This window comes from Actinia tenebrosa, unplaced genomic scaffold, assembly GCF_029948245.1.
Source record: "Actinia tenebrosa isolate PJP-AT-01 unplaced genomic scaffold, QUT_ActTen_1.0 PGA_scaffold0__85_contigs__length_37466705, whole genome shotgun sequence".
In the NCBI taxonomy this organism is placed as follows: Eukaryota; Metazoa; Cnidaria; class Anthozoa; order Actiniaria; family Actiniidae; genus Actinia; species Actinia tenebrosa.
This window is the reverse complement of record NW_028292569.1, coordinates 26,725,252-26,753,155: the sequence shown is the minus strand read 5'-3', so window position 1 is coordinate 26,753,155 and position 27,904 is coordinate 26,725,252. Positions and strand designations below refer to the sequence as shown.

The 27,904-nt window shown below is 37.8% G+C and overlaps 4 protein-coding genes across 6 annotated transcripts in view; 2 read left to right on the top strand and 2 right to left on the bottom strand.

The window, feature by feature from the left end:
• Nucleotides 1-27,904, bottom strand: part of LOC116309077 (extracellular calcium-sensing receptor) — an 87,413-nt gene that overhangs the window by 31,055 nt on the left and 28,454 nt on the right. The window lies entirely within an intron of this gene.
• On the top strand, nt 56-20,381 carry LOC116309074 (ephrin type-B receptor 1-B). 3 transcript variants are annotated; one of them, XM_031719616.2, is made up of 19 exons: nt 56-191; nt 2,391-2,532; nt 2,620-2,711; nt 2,890-3,601; nt 4,185-4,337; nt 4,995-5,333; nt 5,568-5,776; nt 6,313-6,391; nt 12,934-13,036; nt 13,406-13,443; nt 13,660-13,779; nt 14,047-14,123; nt 14,460-14,633; nt 15,041-15,139; nt 15,655-15,774; nt 16,232-16,381; nt 16,486-16,530; nt 17,159-17,316; nt 17,727-20,381. In XM_031719616.2, exons 2-19 carry the CDS (start codon nt 2,439-2,441, stop codon nt 17,974-17,976), a joined length of 3,012 nt encoding a protein of 1,003 aa, XP_031575476.1. In that variant the 5' UTR covers nt 56-191; nt 2,391-2,438; the 3' UTR covers nt 17,977-20,381. The 3 variants fall into 3 exon arrangements, with proteins under 3 accessions (XP_031575476.1, XP_031575474.1, XP_031575473.1); XM_031719614.2 differs by having other exon boundaries at nt 13,642-13,779; nt 17,730-20,381; XM_031719613.2 differs by having other exon boundaries at nt 13,642-13,779.
• Nucleotides 7,415-8,553, top strand: LOC148913973 (uncharacterized). The gene has a single exon (XM_089038219.1). The coding sequence runs from the start codon at nt 7,525-7,527 to the stop codon at nt 8,551-8,553; it is 1,029 nt and encodes a 342-aa protein (XP_088894345.1). The 5' UTR covers nt 7,415-7,524.
• On the bottom strand, nt 20,032-26,768 carry LOC116309078 (uncharacterized). The gene is made up of 6 exons (XM_031719627.2): nt 25,627-26,768; nt 24,352-24,584; nt 23,995-24,074; nt 23,588-23,711; nt 22,687-22,882; nt 20,032-21,873 (listed from the first exon to the last, which is right to left on the bottom strand). The coding sequence occupies exons 1-6, from the start codon at nt 26,008-26,010 to the stop codon at nt 21,721-21,723; spliced, it is 1,170 nt and encodes a 389-aa protein (XP_031575487.1). The 5' UTR covers nt 26,011-26,768; the 3' UTR covers nt 20,032-21,720.

The window sequence follows — 27,904 nt, the reverse complement described above, 5'->3', positions numbered from 1 at the left end:
AGCAAGAGGGCCAAATTCTGACCTTAAAAGTGACACAAGGTAGCTAGATTGTGTGACGTTAATAAGTGATCAATGTGTGACATATCTTTCCGGGTATGACGTCACCGTGAATCGACTCATTCTCTCCAAACATGAGCAAAGAACGTTGGTCTTCAACTTAAAAGAAATGGAGTATTTTGCTCTAAATTAAGGTAAATATTCATCGTTCCTACATTAGTAATGTTTGTTTTACCTAGCTGTTTCGAAAGCATTGTGGTAATGCAAACTTGTGTTCTCAGTAAGTCGGAGTTTATAGTTTGGTTTCGAGTGAGGAAGTTGGGTCGTTCTGCTTTAGCAGCCCGATCTTATTCTGCTGAAAAAACGAAAATTAACCGTCTTTATAGGATCTAAACTGCTGTCATTTCCAATTGCAGCTGCTTTTTGAGGTTTTCTTGTCCTAAATGCTGTAAAATAATACGGATTATCGTGGAGAAACGATCTTAATCGATCATGGCCGTGTGTTTGATAGTCGACTTCACCTCGAACGAGAGATCAAGTGACATCAAAATATGTTTTGTCATGAATTAAATGATTTTGTTTAAAACAATCTTGTTACACGGCTAGCAGAAACGAAATAACATTCTCTCTGTAAAATTCTCTTTAACTTAAAAAACCACACTTTATTTGGCTTGATAGTTTACACTGAGAAATATTATTAACGCTTTTGTTATAGCGATCAGCATGAGCTATCAATCTAAATTGGACATAAATTATACTGCGTTTCCATTGTAAAAAAAATGATTTCAACATCTAAAATTTGAGGAAAAAATACAGATTTTTACTTATCTATTTTCTTATCCTGGGTAATCTATGATTTAAATTAAAATCCAAAAATAAGCAGGAAGTTTACGGCCATTGAGGGAATAATTAATGATGCTTAAAATGTACGAAGTTCCTGAATTCCAACATGGAATAAAACACAAGTTTGCCTTTGTTTCTTTATGTTTGGTTTACTAGTCTAAAAGCTTCTGAAAAATGGCTTTATTTGACTGTGATTGCGTGACCACTTGATATGATTATTTTATATATGGACGGTGATGGTAAATTACTAAGAGATGGACATCCCATTGCATTTCAAAAGTATACGTGATAAACTAAGTTTTTATTATGCTGTAATATGTTTCTGCCAAATTTCAAGTTCTTTTAGGATTTGTTCCTGTTTTTACAGTGTGTAGAATTTCCAAACTTTTGAGCCGTTCGTCTATCACCGAGAAGAGTCGAAGAACGCCCAAAATATCGGCTGCTGCTTCGGTACAGGGTGGTAGTAGGCACCTTGCCTTTCCCAAATGAATTTTTTCAATTTTATGTAAAGGAGTCCTTTATTTTATGCATAATTGTTGAAGAGTAAAGTCAAGATGTTTGAAATTCCATATTTTCCATCCCGGGGTAACAATAATGACCATCATGACTAAGTGGCTCTCCTACTGGCTTATTTTATGGAGTTTCTGTTCTTTTACATGTAACGTGATGAATTTTATGCCGGCAAAGTTAAAACGCATGCGCGTCTTCTCGCCCAATCCCGACCTCCCCCCAAAAATACTTGTTACATTAAAGGCACCTTTCCAACGTCAGATCATTTTAAAACATTTTGCATGCTAAAAGTATATCATACTAGAAGTAAAAAAAAAAAAAGAAAACAAAAATGGGGGTCATCGACTTCGCGGTTTAGCCGTTGGAATGCGTGGAAGATCATCCTTTTTGATCTCATTATTATTTTAATTATACAGCTTCTCATTAATCCCATATAGGTAACTGTCCAATTATTTTCTTAATTGGACAGGTCTTGTTGATATGGGATTAATTAGGCAGCTATATGATTAATAGGTAATGGGATTTCATGCTCCCCAATCAAGAAATAATTAGACTCGAAAAATTCCTCTGACTGCCAAATTGGACTCGGCCTACGGCCTCATCCAATTTTGGAAGTCCTCGGAATTTTCCTCGTCCAATTATTTCTTAATTGGACAGTATGGAGTCCTATTACATATACTAATTGTATCATTACTCTATAATCCCATATAAGCAACTATTGTATTATTTTCAAATTCTCTTTTCTTTCAAATTCGCCCCTAAAGTTGGGTATTACAAAAAAAAAAAAAAAAAGTCCCCGACTTTGTTATAGAAATATAAGCTTTTAAAGTAGAGAGATTAAAAGCATTTTCAAAGTACTTTGCTCATCAAAATATTGAAATGGCGTCATCAAGATAAGCGCACGCTCGCACTCATTCACAAAAAAACTGCATGCAAACATTACTCATGAACGTCCTTGATACCGAACTAAAACAGATGAAAGATGATGCTGTGTTAGGTGTTGATTTTAAATTTATTTTAGTTTTTGTTTTTTCTTTCAGTCAGTCAATAAAAACTGGGTCGGAGATATCAACCGGTTGTCATTCAAAATGCATTTATCAATAAATGCGAGAATCTGCAAAATAATCTTTTTATTTTTATTGGTTGTTCATACTCTGCCAGTATATACAAGAGCGGAAAGCGGTGAGTATTTGATTCAAACGTTGGATTAATATCTTTAAAACGAAAAATGTATCATCAGCTTTTCTATACGTTTACTTTGTCTTTTAGTACATTTAATCACTGTGCCAAAAAAGGTATCATCTTCTCAGTGGACATGGTCTTGGACAGCAACTGGGCCAACTGGAGGTGGTGTAGAACAGGTATGATATACGGCGTAAAAGATTTGAAACAAGTATGCACTATATGTATAAAATATTATATAATATATAAAAATGAAATGATTATTGTTTATCGAAACCTATTTTGAATCTGCCACTACACTATTATCAACGCAATTTTGTGATACTAATATCCGGAACTCTTATTTCTAATCTACAGTGGAAGAATGCTTGGCCCAATGATGATAGAACTAAACCTGTGAGATATTCTGTTTGTGATGCATTGTCTCATACTCCGAAAGCAAACCAATGGTTAACAAGTACTCACATCTTTATTAGTCCTGCTAATAGGATTGATATAACCATCGAGTATGCTATGAGTGACTGCTCTGTCATAAACAATCAATACTGTCGTCAAAACTTTAGCTTATATCTGCACAAGTCCCGTACGCAACTTAGCATAGGAAGTCTGCCTGACCCCTACAAGAACCTTGATATCTTTGAGAAAATAGGAACGTCAAGCCCTAAAGTACTGTCCACTGCTGGAAACCTCGACCAAGCACAACGGAATAAAGAAACATTCTCAGTGATGGTAGATGCTGCCAAACCTTATGTATATCTTGCTTTTCACTACCAAGGAGGTTGTGTGAAATTATTTTCTGTCACCGTGCAATATTATAAATGTCCTTCCATCAAACTTTCGTCGAATCTCGTAAAATTACCGCAGACCATAGCCCCTGCAGATAACTCAACAAAAGTAAAAGGGTCTTGCAGCAGTGCACAACACCTCAAACCGCTGACCAACGAGAGTGACTTGTATGGATATTGTCAAGAGGATGGAGAATGGAGCACTGATAGGTACCGCGGGGAGTGTGGATGTGATTATGGATATGGAAAGGTTGCTACAGTCAGTGCTGGATCAGAATGTAGAGGTAACTAATTTAGCTCTGGTGATCTGGTTTTCGTGAACCAACCATTAATTAGCCAGACACCCTATTCACATTTTGCGATCTGGGGGAGCCGGGCGAGCCTTAGAGACTTCACATTACCGTTGGAATTGAAAAACTGTGATAGATGTCAGAGTTGAAGGAATCGGGAGATGTTTGAAGAAGTAAGATTGGAACGAACATTTGCATGCGACAGCGTGATCTTTGGTTATCTTATACATATACTTTTGGCTAGGACCATTGACTTCACTGATTCCTTGCACAATTTATTGTCGCCGTACTTTCGTACAGCGAGGGCGGATCCGGGGGCTGAAGCCCCTCTGCTGAAGCCCCTCCTTCAGCAGATAAAAACGATGCTTTTTTATATTGTTTTCCGTTGTGTTGACGGAAGAAACTCAATAACCCCCCCCCCCCTCCCTAAACTCAATTAGCCCCCCCCCCCCCCCCCCCCCCTAAAATTTTGGCTGGATCCGCCCTTGTACAGCTGTAATGAATAAAAGAACAGAGTATTAAATGATGCACAAATGCAATGTAAATTTGAACCAGCATTTGTAATATTTATTTCCAGAATGTCCTCTTGGTACATATAGCGACAAAGTCAGTAACAGCAAGTGTACCACGTGTCCACTCAACAGTGAACAGGACAGTAGCAGAACCAGTTGTGATTGTAAGCCAAACTTCTACAGGACAGACGAACAAACAGAATTTGACAGTTGTGCAGGTAACTACACTTAATAATTATCGATAAAATAAAATAAAAGCGCCCGACACCTTTATTCGTGTTTTCTGTTTTCAAAACCAACAAGCTAATATCGGTCTGAGTCATCAGTAACCTGATTGATAGCCAAAAAATCCGCCAAATTCCCGAAGCTGTGAAGTCTACATAAACATGAAAACATCTTCAAACTGGATCTGATTCAGTAAATTTGTCTTGGTTGGACGTAAGAAAATTGTCGAGATCACAGAAACACCAAACGTTCCCGAAAAGCATTACTTTGGTATCCTTCCAGCTGAGCGGTGAATTTCAGTTTGTTTCAGCCAATCACAGCGCGTTTAGCTGTTTTGCCGCCGGCCCTGATTCCCAGGCTACTGTACCCCAAGTTTTGCGCATATTTCTGTGTTCTTTTGACAAATAAAATAATATGCGTGCCCACAAAAGGCAGACATTTGGAAAGGAAAATAAAAACAATTCCACTTTACCGCCACGTTTAGTTCACGTAAGCTCCAAAAATGCCTTTCATTTTGTCCCTTTATGCTTTGCGCGCCGCGTTCACCGCTCAGCTGGTTACAGCAAGTTATGTTTATTAAGTTAACGGGTAGCTACCCCATAAACCACTTGCTTCTTTTTTAAAACCGTAACTTACTTTTCTTTCAACAGGACAACCTTCAGCACCGCAAAACTTAAGCATCACATTTCTTAATGCATCGTTTGTTACTGTGACATGGTTTCCACCTACTGACAATGGAGGAAGATCAGATTTGTATTACACAGCAGAATGCAAGCAATGTAACGACCAAGGAACAGAATGCACACAAGAGTGTACTGGTTCTAATATTACTGTCAATCAAAACTCTAGACTAGCTAGCATCAACAGTCTGTCTGCCTACACATATTACCAGTTGAAAGTCTATGCCAAGAATGAAGTGAGCAAGTTAGCTGAAGAGAAAAATGATTTGGCAAAGTTTGCTGAAGACTTAATAAGAACGAAAGAATCAGGTATCCCTAAGAGTTCACTTATGGCAAATATTACAACGATTTTTTGCAGAAACATTTCTTGCTGCAATTTTCTTATTTTATTAGTCGATACGGCTTACTTAAAGGGGGTGAAGCATCGGAGGAAAAACGAAAGGGAGACCACATTTCCCCAAACCCCTCTTTTCTCCTCTTCTCCTCCCCAAGTACCACTGACAAAGAGTCAAGCTTCACGGGCTAATTAATACTTGCCTATAGTTCCAGGAATCCCAGTAGTCACTTTAAAACAACTGAGTTCCACATCAGTGTTTTTGAGTTGGGAGGTCGAAGAAAAGAACGGTGTTATCACGTACTATCAGGTGTCGTACTATCCTGTGGATCAGCCTTCAAACGTCAAGAAATTCAACACAACATCAACTAATACGACTATTACTGGCTTGGAGACAGGAAAGGAATATCAATTCCAGGTAAAAAAATATTCCTCCTTTTCCTTCTCCTCCTTCTCTTCCCTCTTGTCCTACTCCTCCATACTCCTCCTGCTCCTCCTTCTCATACTCCTTTTCCTTCTCCTACTCCTTTTCCTTCGCTTCCTTGTCTTCCTTCTTGTCCTACTCCTCCATACTTCTCCTGCTCCTTCTCATACCCCTTTTCCTTCTCCTCCTTGTCTTCCTTCTTGTCCTGCTCCTCCATGCTTTTCCAGCTCCTCCTTCTCCTTTTCCTCCTCCTCCCACTCCTTCTCCTCTTCCTCCTCCTCCCGCGATGCTCCATCATTTTGTTTGTTTTTTCCTCATCCTCATGTGTCTTCCTTTCCCTCTACTTACTCCTCCTTCCTATTCTCCCTCCCTCTCAGTCCCCACTTCCTACACCCCCTCATTCTCATTATTCCCTTCTTCCTTCTACTCACCGACCCTTTCACCTTTTTCCTCTTTCCCCTTTCCCTGTTTCCCTCTTTTTCCTTCTCCTAGTCGTTCTCTTTCACATCTAGCTCCCAATGGTTTTCTAGGTACAGGCAAGTTCAAGACTTGGTCTTGGAAAAGCAGCAGCACAAACCAAGAAAGTTGCCAAACTTACTGAAGGCAAACGTAATTATTTATTATTATTTGCCTCATGTAGCTGCCAAACTAGCAAGTCGCACAATCCATGCACTGACTGGACGGCTTTTGTCAACCAATACATACTTCCGAAGTTCATGAATTATTTTTAGAATTTTATTCTTTGGCATGCATGTTTTCCATCGATTGCAAACTTTCTGCATTACTTCGAATAGCCTATTATAAATTCTGGATACAATCATTTGAAGAAAAAAACGGGAAAGTGTCCAATTATTTCCTATTAGGTCGATACTGAGGAGTCGACAAAAAATCCAATCATCATCATTATTACCATCATTATCATCCTCCTCATCCTCCTCCTCCTTCTTTTCCTCCTCCTCCTCCTCCTCCTCATCATTGGATGGATGAGAGATGTCGGAGCTCAGGTGTTTGATCTTCTCTCCTCAATCTTATGCAGCAAAGATCGTTACCAAAGTCTTCCTTGGAAAAAAAAGTTACTGCCTTTGTTACTTTTACGTGCCATCACACACTGTATAATTAACAAATAGATCAGGCTTAGCTATGTTCTGTTCTCTGATAAAACACTCCTGAAGCTGTAGAACACTAAAAAAGTTACGACTGCAGCTGTAGGACACGAAAAAAGTTATAGAAATCACGAGCCGTAGGCGAGTGATTTCTATAACTTTTTTAGTGTTCTACAGCTTCAGGAGTGTTTTATCAGAGAACAGAACATAGCTAAGCCTTGAACGCTTTATGTAATAGATTTTTACGAAAAAAATAGCGTAAAATTTCAAAAAAAAAAAGAAGATTTGTTTACAAAAAGAGCGCGCGTCTGTCGTCAAACTCACGTAAACAAATTTGATCTATGCGATGATTGGCTAAAAACGCGACCTATGGCTATCTGATTGGTCCAGTTTTGACAAGTAATGACAGATCTGTACAGGCTGGCATACAACTGGTTTATCGCATTTGTTCAACAAGAAAGGAGAATTGCTTGTAAATTTTAGCAAAAAAAGCCAAAGAAAACAACCATTCTACTTCGTCATTGGTCTAAGTCGCTACGAAGTCACGTGAGATAGCACGCGGCAAGCAAGCAGTCAGTTGCGCTTGGTGATCGAGCAGTCAGGTTTGCGAAAGCAAACCTATAGCGAATATTTATCATTATGGCACAAAATTCAACAGATGAAGAAATACTTGCACTACAAGACGAACTATCTGATGGAACAGAAGAAACACCAAAAGGAAGTACCCTTATGGCTTTATTAGCAAGAATGAACGACAACATGACAGAAATGGGCGAATCGCTCAAACGACTTCACAACAAAGATGGCCTAAATGAGGCAGAAACTGCCGCAAAAAAGCCACGAAATTCACCTGAATCAGGTGTTGAAGCCAGTGTCGCAGCCCTACTAAATGATGGGCACAACAACTCGGAGAATAGTAGTACGAAAACCGAAGGCGAGGACAGCCTGCTTGATGACATTGTGCAATCTCTAAATGAGACCGAGCGAACCGCCGAACCGGTCTCAGAAAAATTAGCAAAGGTCGCTAATACAAGCTGGCTCCACAAGCTCAGCGACGATCATCTGAAAGAAAAATGTGATAAATATCACAGACCTTCTAATTGTAGTAAGGTCATCGTTCCAAAAGTGAACGAAGAAATCTGGAGCAAACTCCCAAGGCCAGCCCGAGGTAAAGACCTCAAACTTTCCCGCCTACAAACGAACGTGACCAAGGTCGGCCACATAGCTGTCAAATTAACAGAATCTCTCCTCAATTTAAAGAAAAATTCTGAATCAGGCAAGGAGCTTAATGATCTAGTGATCATGACGACTGATGCCGTCGCACTGTTAGGTCACTCGAGCTTCGAAATCTCACAACTTCGTCGCGAAGAAATAAAACCAAACTTACACAAGGATTACAGTGACCTTTGCTCGGCCAACGTGCCGATGACTGATCTGCTGTTCGGAGATGAACTGCAGACACAGTTGACTCACATTAGAGCTGCAAACAAGATTGGGAATACCACAAGCTCGAACCCTAACCAGAGGCGAAATTATCAGCATGAAACAAAGTCAGGCAAGCCTTTTTTAGGCCGAGGGAACCCGACACCCAGTCGGGGATACAAGAGGCGATACAGCCACAACAACTACCCCCGCACAAAAAGTGCCGAACAACAGCACAAAAAGTAGACACTGTTGAATTACCACAACTTCAGGTAAGCGAATACGACTTGATGATACCAGATCTTGTGGATTACTGCAGGAAAAAGACAGAAAATTTTCAGGCAGGGCAGCTTTCACGCCATCTCCACAAATGGAGAACCTTGACATCTGATCCAGAAATTCTTGAGACCGTATCCGGTCAACGAATCGAGTTTATACAAACTCCGATACGCATTACACCTCCATTCCAACCGAACTGGTCTTTTGAGGAAGGGCAATTTATTGATTCTGAAATTAAAAAGTTACTTCAGAAAGGTGTGATTCAGCAGTCTTTTCATGAAAAAGGGGAATTTATTTCCCCTATATTCCTCCGTCCAAAGAAGGATGGCTCATGGCGTATGATTTTAAACTTAAAATCCTTAAACCAATATGTTGTTTATCACCACTTTAAGATGGACACAGTATGGACTGCTGTTCAAATGATGAAACCAAATTGTTATATGGCATCTATAGACCTGAAGGATGCCTATTACTCTGTTGCCATCGCTAAACAATACCAGAAATACCTCAAATTTAAATGGAGAGGTGATTTATATCAATTCACATGTTTCCCTAATGGCCTTGCGCCCTGCCCACGAAAATTTACTAAATTGCTTAAACCTGCATACTCCACATTGAGAAAAATGGGACATTTATCTGTGGGTTATATTGATGACTCATACCTACAGGCTGACTCTTATGACTCATGTGCCCAGAACATTATTGACACAGTTACACTACTCAACAGCTTAGGCTTTGTTATACACCCAGAAAAATCTATTTTAGTCCCAACTCAAAGGCTTGTTTTCTTGGGATTCCTGTTAGACTCCTCCTGCATGAAAATTTCCCTCACACCTGAAAAAGCACTAAACGTTAAGAGTGCATGTCAAAGGCTTCTAGACACTAGCCAGCCAACCATCAGAACAGTAGCTAAGGTTTTGGGTCTCATTACCTCCAGCTTTCCAGGTGTAATGTTTGGGCCGTTACACTATAGGTGGCTAGAGTTAGACAAAATACAAGCCCTGAAAAATAATAGGGGAAACTTTGATGGGCCAATGTCTCTTTCACCTGAAGCTTTAAGAGAACTTGAATGGTGGGTTAAATCAGTTGAGACAGCCTATAATGCAGTCAACCATGAAGCACCCCAGCTCACAATGACCACTGATGCTTCAAAAAAGGGGTGGGGCTGCACACTAGGGGGCACTTCAACAGGTGGCAGCTGGACCTCAGATGAGGCAGAAAGCCATATAAACTATCTAGAAACAAGGGCAGTCTTTTTTGCCTTGAAGTCCTTTGAAAAAACAATAACAGGGAAAACAATCAAAGTGTTGGCTGACAACACAACAGCAGTTGCTTGCATAAACCAAATGGGAACTTGCCACTCTATAGATATAAACAGATTAGTTATTGAAATCTGGGAGTGGTGCATATCACACAATATCTGGCTAACTGTATCCCATATCCCAGGAAAGGATAACATATCTGCTGATGCAGAATCAAGAAAAACACGAAGGGAAACTGAATGGAGTTTAAACCCCAGAATCACCACCAAGGTTTTTGATAAAATGGGCATTACCCCAGATATTGATTTATTTGCATCCAGAATAAATTCTAAATGCAACAAATATGTTTCCTACCACCCAGATCCAGGGGCATGGGCAGTGAATGCATTTCATATATCATGGGAAAAGCTATGTTTTTATGCCTTCCCCCCTTTCTGCATAATCCAAAAAGTACTAAGCAAAATACACGAGGACAAAGCTACAGGCCTTGTAATTGTACCTCACTGGCCAACTCAACCATGGTGGCCATACTTAGCTAATATGCTTATTGCATCTCCTGTCATCTTACCTAGGGAAAAAGACACTCTTTGGTTACCGGCACAACCACAACTGCTTCATCCATTACACAAGACACTGACTCTTCTGTTATGCCACTTATCGGGACACGACTCACTCATCAGGGACTTTCAGACACAGCTTCCAACATTATCCTTCAAGCCTGGCGAACTGGAACTCAGAAACAATATAAATCATACCTCTCACGATGGGAACAGTACTGTAGTGAACAACAAATTGATCCAATTTCGTCCTCTGTAACGAACGGGATAAACTTCTTGGGCGAACTTTACGAAAAGGGGCTCTCCTACAGTGCCATTAATACTGCACGCTCTGCACTGTCGACAGTCATCTCACCACCCGAGGGCTGTACCTTTGGTGACCATCCATTGGTAACCAAGTTTCTAAAAGGAGTTTACAACATACGACCATCCTTTCCACGATATAAAGAAATTTGGGATGTATCTACAGTACTGAAATACTTAAAAACCTTGTCACCTCCACACTTGCTTAACTTGAAGGATCTGACACTCAAGATAACAATGCTTATTGCACTCCTGTCTGGGCAAAGATGCCAAACTCTACATGCTCTTAATATCTCACAGATGACACTTTCAGGAACAACATGTATATTCCACATACGAGAACTATTGAAAACCTCTAAACCAGGAAAACACTTTGGTCGCCTGGAACTCAAAGCTTTTGATGAGGACAACCAACTGTGTGTTATAACTTTCTTACGAGAGTATGTTGAGCGCACTAAGTTGCTAAGGGGCGCTCACGACCAATTGTTAATTAGTTATTGTAAACCATTTAAGCCTGTTTCCTCTGAGACCATCAGTCGCTGGCTAAGAGAGGTGTTAAAGAACTCTGGCATTGACACTTCTAAATTTAGTGGACACAGCACAAGGTCAGCCTCAACATCAGCAGCAACAGCAGCCAATGTCTCAATACACACCATCATGGAGGCTGCCGGTTGGTCAAATGCTGAAACTTTTAGGAAGTTTTACTGTAAGCCAGTTACAAGTCGTAAATCAGACAACTTTGGTGATAATCTTTTAAAATCAGTTAACGTTAATTAAACCAATTTCGTTTATGTTCGTAATAGCAAACGTGTGGTTCGTATGCATAACAATATGCTCATAGCCATTTGCTTTAAAATCTCACGTGACTTCGTAGCGACTTAGACCAATGACGAAGTAGAATTAGAAAATTAAACGAGACTTACCTGTAAGGTGAAGTTTGATTGAAATTCTACGAGTTATTGGTCAGGAGCGGAGAAGTCACGTGCCCAACCCTTCTTTGACAATAATAATTTCCAGCTTCTACCCTACCCTAATACGAGTAGAAATGTCTATTCGCATTTTTTAAAAACTGACTGCTTGCTTGCCGCGTGCTATCTCACGTGACTTCTCCGCTCCTGACCAATAACTCGTAGAATTTCAATCAAACTTCACCTTACAGGTAAGTCTCGTTTAATTTTCTAATTTAACTGCTAGAAGAAATGAAAATTCAAATACTGAAGAGTTTGAAAAACGTTTTCAAAGTTCAGATCTTTAAATGGACATTTAACCTGTACAAACACTCAATGAAAACCAGCTTATGAACACTTTGAATGCCAAGGAGCCGAGAGACGAGGAGCCGATTTTGATCTTCGAAATTGGAAGAAAGCTAGCAGTGCAGTACTTGGAAAACTTGTTTTTTTAGTTGAACCTGAACTATAGTAGTGTAGGTAGTATTTTGTAATCGTAGTCTCGGGCTATTGGAAAACAAATTACGGTATAAACAAAATACCGTAAATTAGCGTAAAATTGACGATGGTAGTTTGTAAAGTAAGCTTAAGTTTCTTACGATAGATTGGTTCATTCTTGTTAGACTATGAAAAAATTTTTACATTATTTTTTGACTTCTCTAACACCATCACGGTCAAGCAAAAAGCTTCTAGTTTAGTGAAATAAGGTCATTGTAATAGTCGCAGCACAAACGAAAGAAAGCTTTACTCGTCGAAATGTAGTACCAATCAAATGTGCTTCAAAACGACATATTTTCCTTTAGAGGAAAGACATAATTCTTGATAAAAATAAATGAATATTTTAAATTTAAAATGTGAAAATGCTTAAAATTTAAAAGCCGAATTCCTGTGAAGTATTTTCTATGTTTAATTTTGTATAGAAAACATGGTTTTGACGTCATATCAATGTTTCTATACTCTGATAAAACATAGCTTTTCAGCCAATCAGAGCGCGCGTTCGTGAAAATCTATTATATAATATAGAATAGAATATAGAATGTATGCTCGATATATCGATTTCTATTAAGCTCGCAACAGCCTTACGAAATTGATAGAAATGTAGGCCATTCTGCTTCCTCTTCAACTGAATATGAACATTTCAAAACTAAAATGGAAGATTTAGAACAGCAATGACCACTAATGGCGTCACATTCCAAAATGAATATGGCCGGCATTATATTTGAAGATGTATATCAAGGTATAAAACGCATATATTCATCATGTTTTGTTCTCCAACAGCTTTCTTTTCAAGGTCTATTGTTCAAGGCGTCATTGCTGGAGTTGTGGGAGCTCTAATCCTAATTCTGATTTTTGCAATTATTTGTGTATGCAGAAAAAGAAGGTAACACCGTGAAACAGTAATTAGACGGCAAGCATTTCCACCTTTCTTTCCAGACTCAGTAAAGACGCGTCCATAGGATTCCTGTGGACGCGCGGAGCCGCGTAGACGATTTAGAGCGCGTCCACACGAATCCTAAAAAAATCACCTCTTCTGAGCCTAGAGGGAGAAGTGCCAGGGGACTGTTTGCAGTCTATACAGTATCATGATGATATCGTTATATAGACCCCTTGCAATACTACAGGCTAGGAAATACTGCATGCAATATATTGCATGATTTCCTTATCAATAAAAATCAAAAGCTTTTTTAAAGTAATTATTCTTTAATAGATATGTAATTTCTTTTTTCTGTTTTCTTTTCCTCGACCGCAGGAGACGTCGATCAATCAGTAGGGAACTTCTCGCAATGAGTACGTGCACGTTTTCGATATTCATACTTATAGGAGTTTTGAAAAAAAAAAAATATTCCATCGTTTGCAGGTTTTAACGGAAAGTTGATTGCAGTTACATTTGCCAATCCTCCAGTTTTGAGATTTCTATTAATCAGGGTTATTCCTCGAATAATTTTTTTTTTTCGAACAGCACCTGACATAACAATGATTTTTCAGATCCGAATTTCATTCTAGTTGATGGTCATAAAATGTACGTCGACCCCAGTAATTATGGGAGCCCAATGGAGGCGTTGATGTGTACTGCCGAAGAAATAGAAAGAGAAAAGATTGAGCTTGAAAAAAGTATTGGTGGAGGTAAGAATAAAGAAAAGAAATTATGCTAACTATTGCCATTGCAATAGGACGTTATTTTTGACTACCATTACCAAAATTCTTTGCAAAAAAATTTTTCTTATTCAAATGTGTGTTTACTCATGTGGAAAGTAAAACAGTTGGTTCTACTTAAATGAACAGAAGAAAGTGTGCAAGGGATTGTGGTAGTTGTAGTTAAATGATGACGCCATAATATAAATGTATATTTATACACGTCAAATGACTGTTTTAACATCCGGCGATTTTTAGGTGAATTTGCCGATGTTTACAAAGGGACATTGAAAAACGATTCTGGTAGAGAAATTGTTGCTGTGAAAATATTAAAGGTAGGCCGTGCAATTATTTGAGGCGCCTGCTGTTTCTAGGGCATCTGGGGCCTGTTTCAGTTCTTGAGAGAGAAAATTTACATTGTTTTCACCTTGATAGCCCGGATGTTAGAGACGATATCCCCGCAAAAGGATTTAGTGCCTGGGCAAGGACCCTGTGACATTCTCTGATCCCCCAATTCCATAGGTATTTTCTAGTTCAAATATATCGGCGCATCTCTTTTACTACGCTGATTGCAGGAAAGTTTCGGTCGTGGGCTAGAATCTATTCCAGTATCTAAGCTAGATTTTGTTTTATGCGTTACTCATTTATTCATTCGTACGTAATTTCCGCAGCCAAAACCATCAGTCAAGAATCGTGAGGATTTCATACGAGAGGCTTCGATCATGGGGCAGTTTAAACACCCTAACGTGATTGCTCTAAAGGGCGTGGTTACACGCAGTTCTGACACACCCATGATGATAGTAACGGAATACATGGCTAACGGTTCTCTGGATCATTTCTTGATGGTAGGTCATTTTGGTATGGGATTCATTAGGTGTCTGTTGTACGGTGAAACTTTAACTGAACAGCTTGTTGAGAAAAGATTCATGATAATCCTTGCACGAGATAATCCAAAGACTAAAACTTGACTCGCGACACATTTTGCTTGTATGAGTAGAAAGTTTCTTTTTCTTTGGTGAAACATCTACTAAGAGAAGGTATTACTAAGCTAAACATGTTAATTTACATGCACGTTTTAATAATACGTAACATTTTCCTAAACCGTTTTCAAAAATGTCTTTACGAACGACAGCTGTTTTAGGCAAACGTTTGAGCATGTAAAGGAGCTTACTAACTGTGCGACAGCCAATCTTCTGATAACTTAACTTAATTAATTTGGTTTTCTTCAATTCTTTCTTTTTGGCCTCTTCAGGGTCATGAAGGTCAATTGACAGTGCTGCAGCTGCTAGGCATGATCAGAGGTGTTGCCGACGGGATGGCATATTTGTCGGGGATGAATTTCATTCATAGGGTAAGCATTTTGTCGTCATATTGAATGGCTGGTAAGTCGCAATAGCAGATATCGGAGTTACACTCTGTTGCCTTCAAACAATTCTTTCAAGTCGAGGCATTTGGGTCAATACAATGAAATGTATAGAAACTGACCCAAATGTAACAATTGTCTGAAGGCAATAGAGTGTAACTCCGATATCTGCTATTGACTAACTAGTTGTGCAATCAATTCATTAGATATACTGTCTGAAACGACGCAAATACTTCATTCGCGTTGCTTTGGTAGAATGTATACCATATATCCGTGAAAAAGTTAAAACATTAACAAAGTTGTTTGAATTAGTGCAAATTTTTATTGTTCTACGGTCTACGGAACGTACTAATTTGTGCAAATTTGTGCAATTTCTTCCAATTTTTTTACGGATATATGGTATGCGCTCTAACATCAATCTGCACTAATTCGTCCCAAATTCAGTAGTCTATTCAAATCATTGCTAAGTTCGTGACCCTAATATATACATATATATTGTACAGGACTTGGCGGCCCGCAACATCTTGGTTGCAGACAACATGGCGAGCAAAGTGGCTGACTTTGGCTTGTCACGTGAACTGGACGATGCTGAGGATAATCCTAATTCCGTTTATCAGACTCAGGTAACCTGAACAATTTTTTTCCCCACTAAGGGACTGTTCATTAATTATGCCTCAGGGTGGGCTGGAGGAAAAATTGAAAAAAAACCTTGGAAAAGTTCACAACCCAATTCTATCTGAAAACATTTTTTGCCCCCCCCCCCCCCCCCCCCTCCTTATGACCTTTTAGACATACCTTAATTATTTGTTTCAACTCCCTCCTCTTTATATCAGCAAATACTATTAAAGGCCCCCCTTCTTTGTGTGATTTTTTTTCAAAGCCCCCCCCCTACTTTTCCTCCAGCCCCAACCCCCCCCCCCCACCCCCCAAGGCATAATTAATGAACAGTCCCTAAATCACATATACGTTTAATTTCCATCTCCCTATAGAAAAATATTCTTGCCATGACTACTCGCAGACTGTCTTGTAATCGTAATTACGATCCCTGTGATTCATAACCACTATTAATTTTGTGGCTAGGGTGGAAAGATTCCTGTTCGTTGGACGGCACCCGAAGCTATTCGTTACCGAAAGTTTTCTTGGGCGAGTGATGTTTGGAGCTTTGGAATTCTCATGTGGGAGATAATGTCATTTAGTGAACGACCCTACTGGGAATGGGACAACTTCCAGGTAAGGTTAAGAATAATCATACAAAACAAATCGTAATTATGAAGTTTTTGAGTGCCATGATTGGATCTTATAAAAAGGCTTTTTTTTAAATTTCATTTGTGTAGGTTATGGATCGAGTCGATTCTGGTTATCGTCTTCCTGCTCCAATGGTAGGATTTTGTTTTTACCATTTTTTGTTTTGGCTTCCTTAATTTAAAAGCTATCTCGCTCTATTTTATCCGCCTGCTACCAAACCAGCAATGCAACAGCTTTAGACGTCTTTAGAAAAATCCCAGATGCGTATCCATGATTTTACGTGAGAGGACTCGCTCCCCACTAGCCTCAACAAGTCACCCCATTCCTAAAAAAATCGTTATCACTAATCACCACCGCAAGCACAGCAGTTGCGCAGCTCAGCGGGGTCGAACTGAAAGCATGTGAAGGCGCCCTGTAGCCGCTATACCGCAGTACATGTCAAGCGTGACCCTGGAGCACAGCTCTCTTCAGTTTTAATTACTAAATTAGTTAGGGTTGATTTGAAAGGAGAGAGGAAAAACCCTCGTATTCAGAACTTGAGAAATATGGCCAACTTATTTCATGCGGGACTGGGATTTAAAACCCGAACCTCAAAGGTGAGAGGCTAGTGTTTTACCACAATACCATCCTGACATACAAGCTAGAGTTAAGCTGCCAGCTGAAAGGCATAGAGACTCACGGCGACCATAGGCTTTCCTGAGTACGCCCCTAGATTTAGACCACGTCTGAATCCGTTTACTAAGCAATTACTTGATATCTTAGAATTGCCCTAAAGCGATCCACAATCTTATGTTGGATTGCTGGGAAGGTGACAAAGACAAGAGGCCAAAATTTGCAGACATTCTTAAGCGAACTGAAGAGATGATACGCTCCCCGGATAAACTGAAGGATGATCTTTGCACTTCACGCTTCTCCGCAGAGTAAGAACTGAATAACTTTTAAATGTTTTTATTTTTTTCCCTTATTGCTCAAACGTATCGCATCAAGGCATGTGAAGAAGACCGTGTCTTTCAAAATTAATTTAATAGGAAATTACAAATCACGATTCCCCTTTGCAGCAAAGCATGTTCTTGTTTACCATTTTCTTCTTTACTACGCGCTGATCGAGACAACCGTCGCGACAGGGAAATTAGGCAATGTGCTATCGTCAACCACAAGAAATTGTACAGAACCTTTATACATTTTCATTCACAGGCAGTGAATTACCCGATTTCACTGTGTCTCGGTCAGCGCATAGCAATGAAAACAGTGATAAAACGAATATTTTCATAGGATTTTGTCTTTGAAGAGTAGTCGAGAAAATCATGTCATATTTGCTTTGTCTTTTAAGTAGTCCATCAGCAAAGACAAACTTCGGTGAAGTGACATCAGTTGAGGAATGGCTAGACACTCTCAATATGCAACAATATGTTAATAATTTTAAAGAAGCTGGATTATCCCAATTGGACCAAGTGAAGACAATGAGTGAAGAGGATTTGGCAAAGATAGGGGTGAAATTGATTGGACATCGGAACAAGATGAAAAAGAGCATCAAAGCAATGAAAAAACACTTTGATGAACAAAACGACGCCGAGTGCTAATGCGTTTGATCGACAGTGACATAAGGAAGGGGGCATGTTTTCATGAAGATGAGCTCGCCATTTGTGATGAGGACTTCTTTCAAAGGCATGGGAACTTAAACATAAGGTGTGACTTTAAAAATTATTCCCAAAAGTCAACTTGACTACTAACAGAAGACATGAATTCTACCCAACCTGGGATTAACAAACCTTTTGACAAGCAGAAGGAAAGTGCTTCAGAGGATCTGGAGATGGATGTATCCAGTAAACATGTGCAGAAGAAGTGTCCTGTTAAGGGGTCTTGATTCCACCCTTGAGGAGCATAAGTTATCAAATTAATGATTGTATAAAATTAATTTAGCTGAATATCTTTTGAAAGGGGGCACTTGTTTGGCTACATCAAGATCTTACAGTTAACTAAGAAAATTGTGAACACCTAAAATATGTCTGGAATGTTAAACATATTCTGACCAATCACATGCGACAGTTGATTAAAAATGAATATATTCTATACTTACCATTCCAGACATATTTTAGGTGTTCGCAGTTTTCTTAGTTTGACTGTAAAAGTGCCAGATTTGACGTGGTTGAAGATTTTTATATCTCAACTGAAGCAAATTCAAATTCCAAATAAATAATGAACAATTTAATGACATATGAATGTCAATTGTAACGAAAATTTTACCTTGCTTTGAACTCACTACTAGTTACTGAAATGTCCTAACAGTGAGTAGAATCTCAAGTGTTAAACATCAGCATGAAAAAGATGTTTTTTTAAAAAAAATTCTTTTCAATATAGACATTTTTGTGCATTTAACCTTTGAAACTTGCAGGTACAACTGGGTTTTGGCCGGCCTCCCTCAATCACAAAATTCTTATAGACTTTTCAAAATACAGTGATGGATGACCACATAACATAAGGACATGATGCATCTTTATTGACTGTGATGCAGAAACTTGAAAACTGTCTAAAGAAAACACGTTTTTCACTGCAATGTTCAAAAATATGAAAGGTACCGACTGATTTTTTGATTGACAGCAGCAAAAAATCAAATTTTAGTATGCAACTCGTAGACACAGAGTTTACATGTTTATGGAAATTGCAGTAATGTTAAAAAACTAGTCATATTTTGAGTTCAGCAAAAAATGTTAATCACTTGGCATAGCACACAAAGGTTAGATAAAGAAATGAGAGTATTTTGTTGATTAGCCCCTAGATGGGTGTGATTAGATTTTTTTAGGTATTAGATACACCAGCAAGAAGTAGTGTTTTTTTGGTTTTTTTTTGTAGTCTGACTGTTTATAACCTGAGATAAAAGACTCGTAGCAGTTAACAATCAGGCTTACTACCATTATTATAGTGCGACCCTCAAAGTTTTTCCAACAACTGTCAATCAACAAAGAACCGCAGCGAAGAGCAAGATATCAATTGAGATTTTGGACTGAATTTTAGAGGATTAGAGTATTAAAACCTTTGATTTAGTGTAAAATCTCCATCAAGATGGTTTTTTTTTAAATTGCGGTCCTTTGATTGATGGTTGTTAAGTAGTCAGCGAATAAGATATAAAACTTTGGCGGTTCTTGTTTTCTTTTCGTTTACTTTACTGTTAGTAACTAACTTTACACCTTTTTTTCATGGGCTGACTACACTTGTTATAGAGAAAGTTATTGACAAAATGATTTGAATTTTTAAAACAATTTTGATTAGGCATAAATGTACTAAGTATTGTAAATGAGACTGTTTACAAATTATTTTTGAAATAAATAGGAATTTGCACAATGGCGTCATTGAGCTCTGCTACCAGACTCTCTTGCACACTTTCTTTCGTTCACTTAATTAGCACCAATTGTCTTACTATAGAGATAATAAGTGTACATAATTCAAACAAAAAACGACTTCCAGGTCCAAATTAATGATTACTTCCACTGAGATTTTTCTGTGCTTTTACTTCGTAGCAGGATTGTCTGTTCATATATCTAATTGCTGAAGGCAGAGAATAAATCCTGGGAATAAGATGTGGCCAGATTTTTGGGATTTTTCAGTGTAATTGGACCCAGAAACACATAAAAGCCTGATTCTCAAGGTAATACAAATTTTAATAACATTAAATTTTAAAGAAAGAAAATTCGTGAAGCATCTTGGTAGTGGGAGTCAAATGACGCCAGCATGCAAATGCCCTATACTCCTTTTTAAAGTTCTGTTCAGTGACCATGAATATAAGTCGAAGTTTGGGTTGCTCTCTTTTTTTGGATAGCAAAACTTTAATAGGTTATCATGAGTAGCAACTGCAACCTCAACTTTAAACTATTATTCTTGTTCACTGAATGGAACTGTAAAAAAGAAGTATTTTTTCCCCCTTCAAATAGATGGTTTAAATGCTTGATATAATGCAATGCAAATGTACCGAATGTATTTCCATGCAAAAGCAGCAACTCCAATCTCGACTTTAAACTATTATTCATGGCCACTGAATGAAACTGTAAAAAAGGAGTATTTTTTCCCCTTCAAATAGATGTTTTAAATGCATGATATAATGCAATGCAAATGCACAGAATGTATTTCCATGCAAAAATAATGCACATTGATATAAATATATTGAAAATATCACTTCATTTTACTAGTTGAATATGTTTTACAGATTTATTTTACTTTTTATAAAAAAAAATATTAATAAATATTAATTTTCAATTAAAATTATTATGGTATATTTTCAGTATCAATTACATATTAACATATTATCAATAGAGTGCAAACCAATTAATTTGTGAAACATTAATTACTAAATAGTACAAAATAGTGCTAATTAAACGATAGAAAACAATGGAATTTGCATGAAATTGTGTTGTACTCTAATCATTCTGAGATCAAAGAAACTCTAAAATAGTCGGCAATTTCATACAAAATTTATAATCAAAGGAGTTCTAATTTTAACTACATGTAATAGCAGAGTGGAATCAAAAAATTTTCCTATATTTTCTACACATCAATTTTCCTTCTATAAAATAATTTAATTTTATAATCAAAGCACTATTATTAGCAACTAACAAAAGTGAACTTTTGCTAGTCCAGCTGAGTGGTGAAGCACAAAACGCAAAGTCAAGGCTAAGGAAACAATAACTAATAATAATTGTAATATTCTTGCTTCCCCATGCCCCAACTCAAAAGGTTTTTTGCATGAACACTCAACCAGAATATTAAGGAAATTTTGCTATTGAAAGTTTAATTCAAAGACCTTGGTGTAAGAATGGGTACTAGCAAATTATACATGTAGGACAATTCCTGGGGAAATACTGGAAGATATTGGACTAGCATCCTACCCATTGGGGGAGGAGAAGGGGAAATTAGTATTCCTGATAATAATATAGACCTTTTTGACTTGGGCTTAATCCTTTTCCCACATCAATGATTATTTGTTTGTTTAAAGTCACATGAATAAGGATACAACTAAAAAAAGAATCTTATCCTCAAGAGAATGACATTTGATTGAAACGGGAAAACAATACATTTTAAAAAGAAAAGAATAATATAAAGTAAGACACATTGCTTTAATAAGAGAACCATAACAAAAGAATTTAATTAAAAACATAAAATATATTAAATATAAACACAAGAATGTAAGACAATTATTATATCCTTTCCAAAAGAAAATGCTTAATTACAAAAGCATGGATTCCTCCAGATTACAAAACAGCTTACTGTATCTCAACTCATTACCCCCCTCCCCCAAGGCCTAGCTTTTATCAACATAGCATAGAATACACAATTTAGAAAGCTGGGAAAGAAGTAGTGTGTGCTTTGTCAGATATCCCTCTCTCCATGTTCAGAACCTGTAGACCATATCTTAGGGAATGACTTCTGTCTAGTAAATCTCTAGTGCTTTGGTGATCTGGAGAATATCGTCCTGCTCTTGATGCATCCTGAAGTAATCATTCCAAATCATTAGAAAAAAAGAAATCAAATCATGATACTCAAGGGAATGACTAGTCTCCTAATCAGCTGTTTTTCATATCGGTCCCAAAGCGATCAGGCAGATATACAGTCAATTCAAAAAATGTTGTCGTCGACCAGCTCAAGCCTACGCGACTGGACCGAAAGGAACTCTGGGTAGCAATCATTGAAGCCGAGTTGACTCCATAATTTTATCTGACTAGTTATGCCTGGTTTACAGCACGAACCTTCGTAGGCGAGCGGGAAGTGTCGAAGGAGACATTCTTTTAATGCCTTCATATTTTCGAAATTGTGAACTGAATCATAACTACTTTGTTTTTATTTCTCTAAACCCAAAGACATGCATTTGATGAATTGTTTCTAGCCATTATTATCTTATTACTAGCAGGAACAATTAATTCAGAACGAATATTTAACCACTTCAGTGATTTTTACCCATATTCCTTTCGGTCCAGTCGCGTAGGCTTGAGCCGGTCGACGACAACGTTTTTTGAATTGACTGTATGTACTGTATAACACGTGGTATGAAATTGGCAAATCCGTCATGGTACACACAGTCTAAAGGTACTGTATTTTTTTAAAGGGCAGTGCAGGTTAGGCCATGCTTTGTTTGTGGCAGTCTTCTTTGTGGTAAATATTTGTTTTGACTTTTGGTATATCAGTTCCAATTTTGAATTTCACAAGATACATGTACTGTACGTTGAATAAAAACCCACAGATTAAACTTATTTTCAGAGAATCTTGCAATATTATGGTATCTCTCTCCATACATAAATGCTTACCAATGTTTCTCTAGTTTTGTGTAGAGATGCCTTAAGATCTAGGGAAGAATGTGAAGGTACTACAGCAGGTTTTGAGCTCTCCCAGCCAGCCAGACAGTGAGAGGACAATCCTATGGAGTCTGTAGGGTCAAAGCTCACCCTTCTGTGAGGTTTTACCTTGTAGGGAGACATTAGTGTGGACCTTGGTACGCTTACTCTGTAAAATGGAGACACCATACCTTTCATTACCAATCATTACTTATCAGTAGTAAAATGAGGGGTGCTGGATGCTCAAAGCAAGACTTTGCAAGACACTTCCCAGGTTGAACATCTTGTTAAGATCATATTAGAAGATTTTGTCTTATGCCCTCCAAGATCTTGAATACCCAAGATCTTGTAAAGATCCTTGATTCCAAGATATTGTTGTTTTTACATTGTAAGATCTAAGATCTTAAGATCATTATAAACTTGCAAGTTTTTGGCAAGATCATGTCAATAACCTAGCAAGATCTTAACAAGATCTAAGTCAAAATACTGTGTTTTAGAATTTACATGTAATCCAAGACTTTGGGTCATTATTTTATTAGTGAAAGCTTATGAGAGATTTACCAACATGCGCCCAACCTTTCAAAAATTGTGAGACTCTGAGACAATGATTCCAAGGGAAATATCGAGACTTAGGGTGCTTTCCATTAAGCAGAACCAATCAGTCTGAGCGGCTAGTTCTTTAAGAATGAACCAATGCAACCTGAACTAGTCCTAAGAACTGGCGTGTACCATTTGAGAACTGGCTGCTCAGACAAATTGGTTCTGCTTAATGGAAAATGCCCTTAGAGATGGAAATAAAAAAGACAAAATTTGCGATACCCTGTTTGGGACCATTCCAGCACTCCTATACTATGATGGATTGTTTGTGAAGTACCTGACATAACTTCCTTGTGTTTCATATTCAGGCTGAGGTTTAGTATAACACACATGACATGACTCATCAGAGCTGTGGATCCTTTCAGCAAACAATCTTTCATTTAATTTGTAAGTATTTTCACCTTAAATGTTAAGCAAAACAATTTGATTACGACGTGTCAATCAAGAGAAATCTCAACTAAAGACAGTCAGAATGGGTGGTAAATAAAAACTTATAAATATATGCACCACCCGGCCCACAAAAAAAGCAAATTCAGTTAGCCACACTGGAGGATGTCTAAGACCACTAAAATCATTGTCAGCAATATCTTCATCTGTTTTTAAATTATTTCATTTTATTAGTATAGTATAATAAGTCTGACAAGAAGACCCCTTCAATTGTTTTCCTCAATAAAAGTAACTCACATGAATAGGATTCTTTGTCTTCAAAGTCTTCATGATCCTTTTTCAAAGGTGTAATGGAGCGATATGGCTTTAAACTTGGTCTGTCAGTAGAAACTCAGATTGTAATTATTTGCCAAAAACATAAACAAAAAAACTTAGATCCCTTGGAATTAAAACAGTTATATTCTCCTGTTGGTTAATTACTTTTAAGATTCTGATCGTTAGTTTTCATCATTCTTTGGTTTACAAGAATGTTTTATCTTCTGATTAGCTGAGAGCTGTCAGTTAACTCAACTTAGGTCACTCCCTGATTATCAAATATTGAACAATAATACAACCATAAGTACATGTATTTGAGAGTTTGATCACACAACTTACTCTGATATTGTTTTGCTATAGCATTCATCCTTGTTGACTCTCCTAAATTCCTTCAAGTCATCAAAAAAGTCATCACTCTTCTCTGCTATGTATGACGTGTTGTCAAGGATACCAGCGATCCAATCATAACCAAGCATTGATCGTCTGTCTAGATTATCATCAATAACATTTCTGTTTTCATCTTCTATATGTGGAGATGACTGGAAGCTAACATGAAGCCCTCTCTTTGGGGTCTAAATTGATACAAAAATATATGCAAAAAAAGTAAAAATATAGACAGGGTTTTGTTATGGGAGGGATGCTAAGTACAGTACAGTACTACTTAATGCAAAGCCTAAATAATTAAGTAATGACCAATATATTATTACTTATATATTACTGCTGTAATATATACATCAGAGTTGTGATTGAATACAATTTGGCCCTGTTACACATTAAAACTTTCAATATAAAATAACTGTTATAAATCTCGCATTCTGATTGGTTGCATGTGAGTGCTTTATGAGAGCACACAGCATGGACGCGCACTTTTAGTTTTGTCATTCCTGTAATCTTTAATTATAAAAGAAATCAAAAACTTGCTTGCTGTGCTGCTGTGCAAGTTATAAACTGTTTATAACTGCACACAGCACACGTGCGTTTTCTATTTCTTCATCTGAAAACTGTGTGCAACAGGATTGCAAGACAAGTTTCGCACTTGTTTGCAGCACAAGTCTTGGCTGTGAAAGTACACTCTTAATTAATTATAACCAATGCTACAGAAACTTGTGTCGAGTTAAAAGTTTCATAATAACATTTCGATATAGTGCTCTCAGTTATACTATATGCATTTCAACCAACTATTAAAAGTGCTATAGATAACATATTGTGGTAGCTAGCCGTTAAGGACATTCTTATATCATCAAATTGCCCTTCATTAATTGACCAACATAAGTAATACATTCGACCGTTACAAAGCAAATAAAAAGCATTATTAATTACTTTGACCTTTGCTCTGCCTACATACATGGTTTTGCCTAAGATTTTAGAAGGGGTATGACTAGAGCATTAGAAGTTATTCAGTTTATACATGTCAAATTTATGTACAATGCTACTTTGTTTTGTTTTTTCACGCCTTACCATATGGCAATTTTTTTTTTTTTTTTTTTTTTTCTTTTCATTTTGTCCTAGGTATGGTAGCAACATCAAACAAACACTGTTTTTATAAAAGACGCTTCATGGAAAAGACGAGCTGCACGAAGTTTGAACTGAAAAAAAAAAGGATTTTAAGCTCACCTTTTTTGAACGGTTATTTGTGGAGGTTCGAAGAATTGAATTTGGCGTTAGTTCACTACTGTACAAAGTCCTGTTCCTTCTGTCATTGCCAGACTCACTTAAAGCGTCTCTGTAGCTCTTTGGTGTACTAGTAGCACCAGTCGAATAATCTGTTTTTCTATCTAAGCGTTGGACTGAAGAAGGAGTTCTATCCAAACCACGAACAGTAAAGCTCGTTTCTTGACTCAAATCTGTCAAATATGCGGATTTTCTTGCTTGCATTTTCTTCAATATGGACCGAATTTCTTTCTGTCCTTGTCTTAAGTTTCTTATAAGAGAGTTGTTAACATATTTTAGCCTTGAATGAGGCGAGTCTGTTGTGTTGACATAAAAACCATCCGCCATTTTTTTCAAATTTCTGTAAATATTTACTTAACTCGACCCAGACTTTCTAAAAGAGAAAGCACAGGAAACCCACAACATGATAAAACAGGGGGGCCTGGCGTAAGTGTTAGCTTTATTATTACTTTATATCACGAGATGATAAATTTTGTTTGTTAACCTGTTATTTTATGTTGTGGAAGATAAGAAGGGCACTATCTTTACCTTGAAAAAATTCTTTTTAAAAGGTACCCTTTTTCTTATTTTATTTTACACTTGTGTTTATTTTTCTAGAGTGGGCTACCTGGGGATTAGACGCGCCTGCCAAACTTCCTCGGGATCAAGCGCGGGAAAAGTTATTTCATAACGAAGCAACTACCTTAACAAGCGGTGAGTTTTTAATTTTTTTATAACCTGAAATACATATATTTTAGCCGCAAATATTACTTAATTGAGCTCTCTCAGTTTGAGATGTGCTCCGGATAAGCTCAAGTGCCATGTCAAGGATTTTAGGGAACTCAGTTTTGTAGGAAGTTACAAAACTTTCTTCGAAGTCATGGTGCCGAAATCTTCTCGTGAGAGGCTGCCAAACCTCCAATTTTCCTGCTAAAAATACGAAAGAAAATCCTCTGTTTTGAGTCTGATAAGGCAGCCGTAGTTTTGCTGTTCGTATTATTTTCACAAAGGAACGTTATGAAGTTCATTTATAGACGGACAAACAATTTTGAAAGTTTAGTCATCCCCAAACAAACCGCGATTTCAGGGTGTGTTCATAGTTAACTTCCTTGACGTAACCTTTGACCTGGCAAACGAAACGTACTGCCCCTACAGAAAGCCTAACGACCAGCCATTATACATCAACACAAAGTCGAATCATCCGCCCAACATAATCAAACAACTACCAGACGCCATCAACCGTAGAATATCCAACATATCCTGCAACAAGACCGAATTCGACAAAGCCAAACCCATCTATGAACACGCCCTGAAATCCAGCGGATATACCAAAACCCTGACCTACAACAACCATAAACCATCTACACATTCAAAAAGAAACAGACAACGGAACATCATCTGGTACAACCCTCCATACAGCAAGAATGTACAAACCAACGTCGGAAGCATCTTCCTGAAGCTCATACACAAACACTTTCCCAAGCACCACAGATTTCACCGGATCTTCAATAAGAATAATATCAAAGTGAGCTACAGCTGCATGGAAAACATGAAAACCACCATTACCAAACACAACAAGAAAATCTTCAACACCGATACCGATCCCGCCACCACCTCTGAGAAAACATGCAACTGCCGTAAAAAAGATCAATGCCCTCTAAACAACAACTGCCTCTCCTCCAGCATCATCTACAACGCTCATGTCACAACAAACGAGGACACTACTGGGAAAAACTACATTGGCCTGACAGAAGGAACATTCAAACAACGATACACTCAGCACAAACTATCTCTGCGAAATAGAAAATACGCTAACAGCACCGAACTTTCTAAACACATCTGGGACCTTAAAGATAACAACAAAGACTACAACATAGAATGGACAATCATCACTTCAGCCAGACCATACAGCAACATTTCTAAGAGGTGTGACCTGTGCTTAACAGAAAAGCTACTTATCATCAAAGCAAACAGCGACACTCTTTTAAACAAGCGATCCGAATTGATCTCCAAATGCCGACATGAAAACAAGTTCTATCTGATGAACAATAGAAATCCAGGCCTTGCTAATTAACTCCTTTCCGAACAATACTTCTTTTGTAAATAATCATTACACCTCTTGTATATAAATATCACAGTAATAGGAATATGTTTCATTAAAGTCTGTCTGATGAGTGCGTAAGCACGAAACTCGGAGTTACAGTGAACATGTCTCGTCTTTAATCTTTACTACACCTTTTGC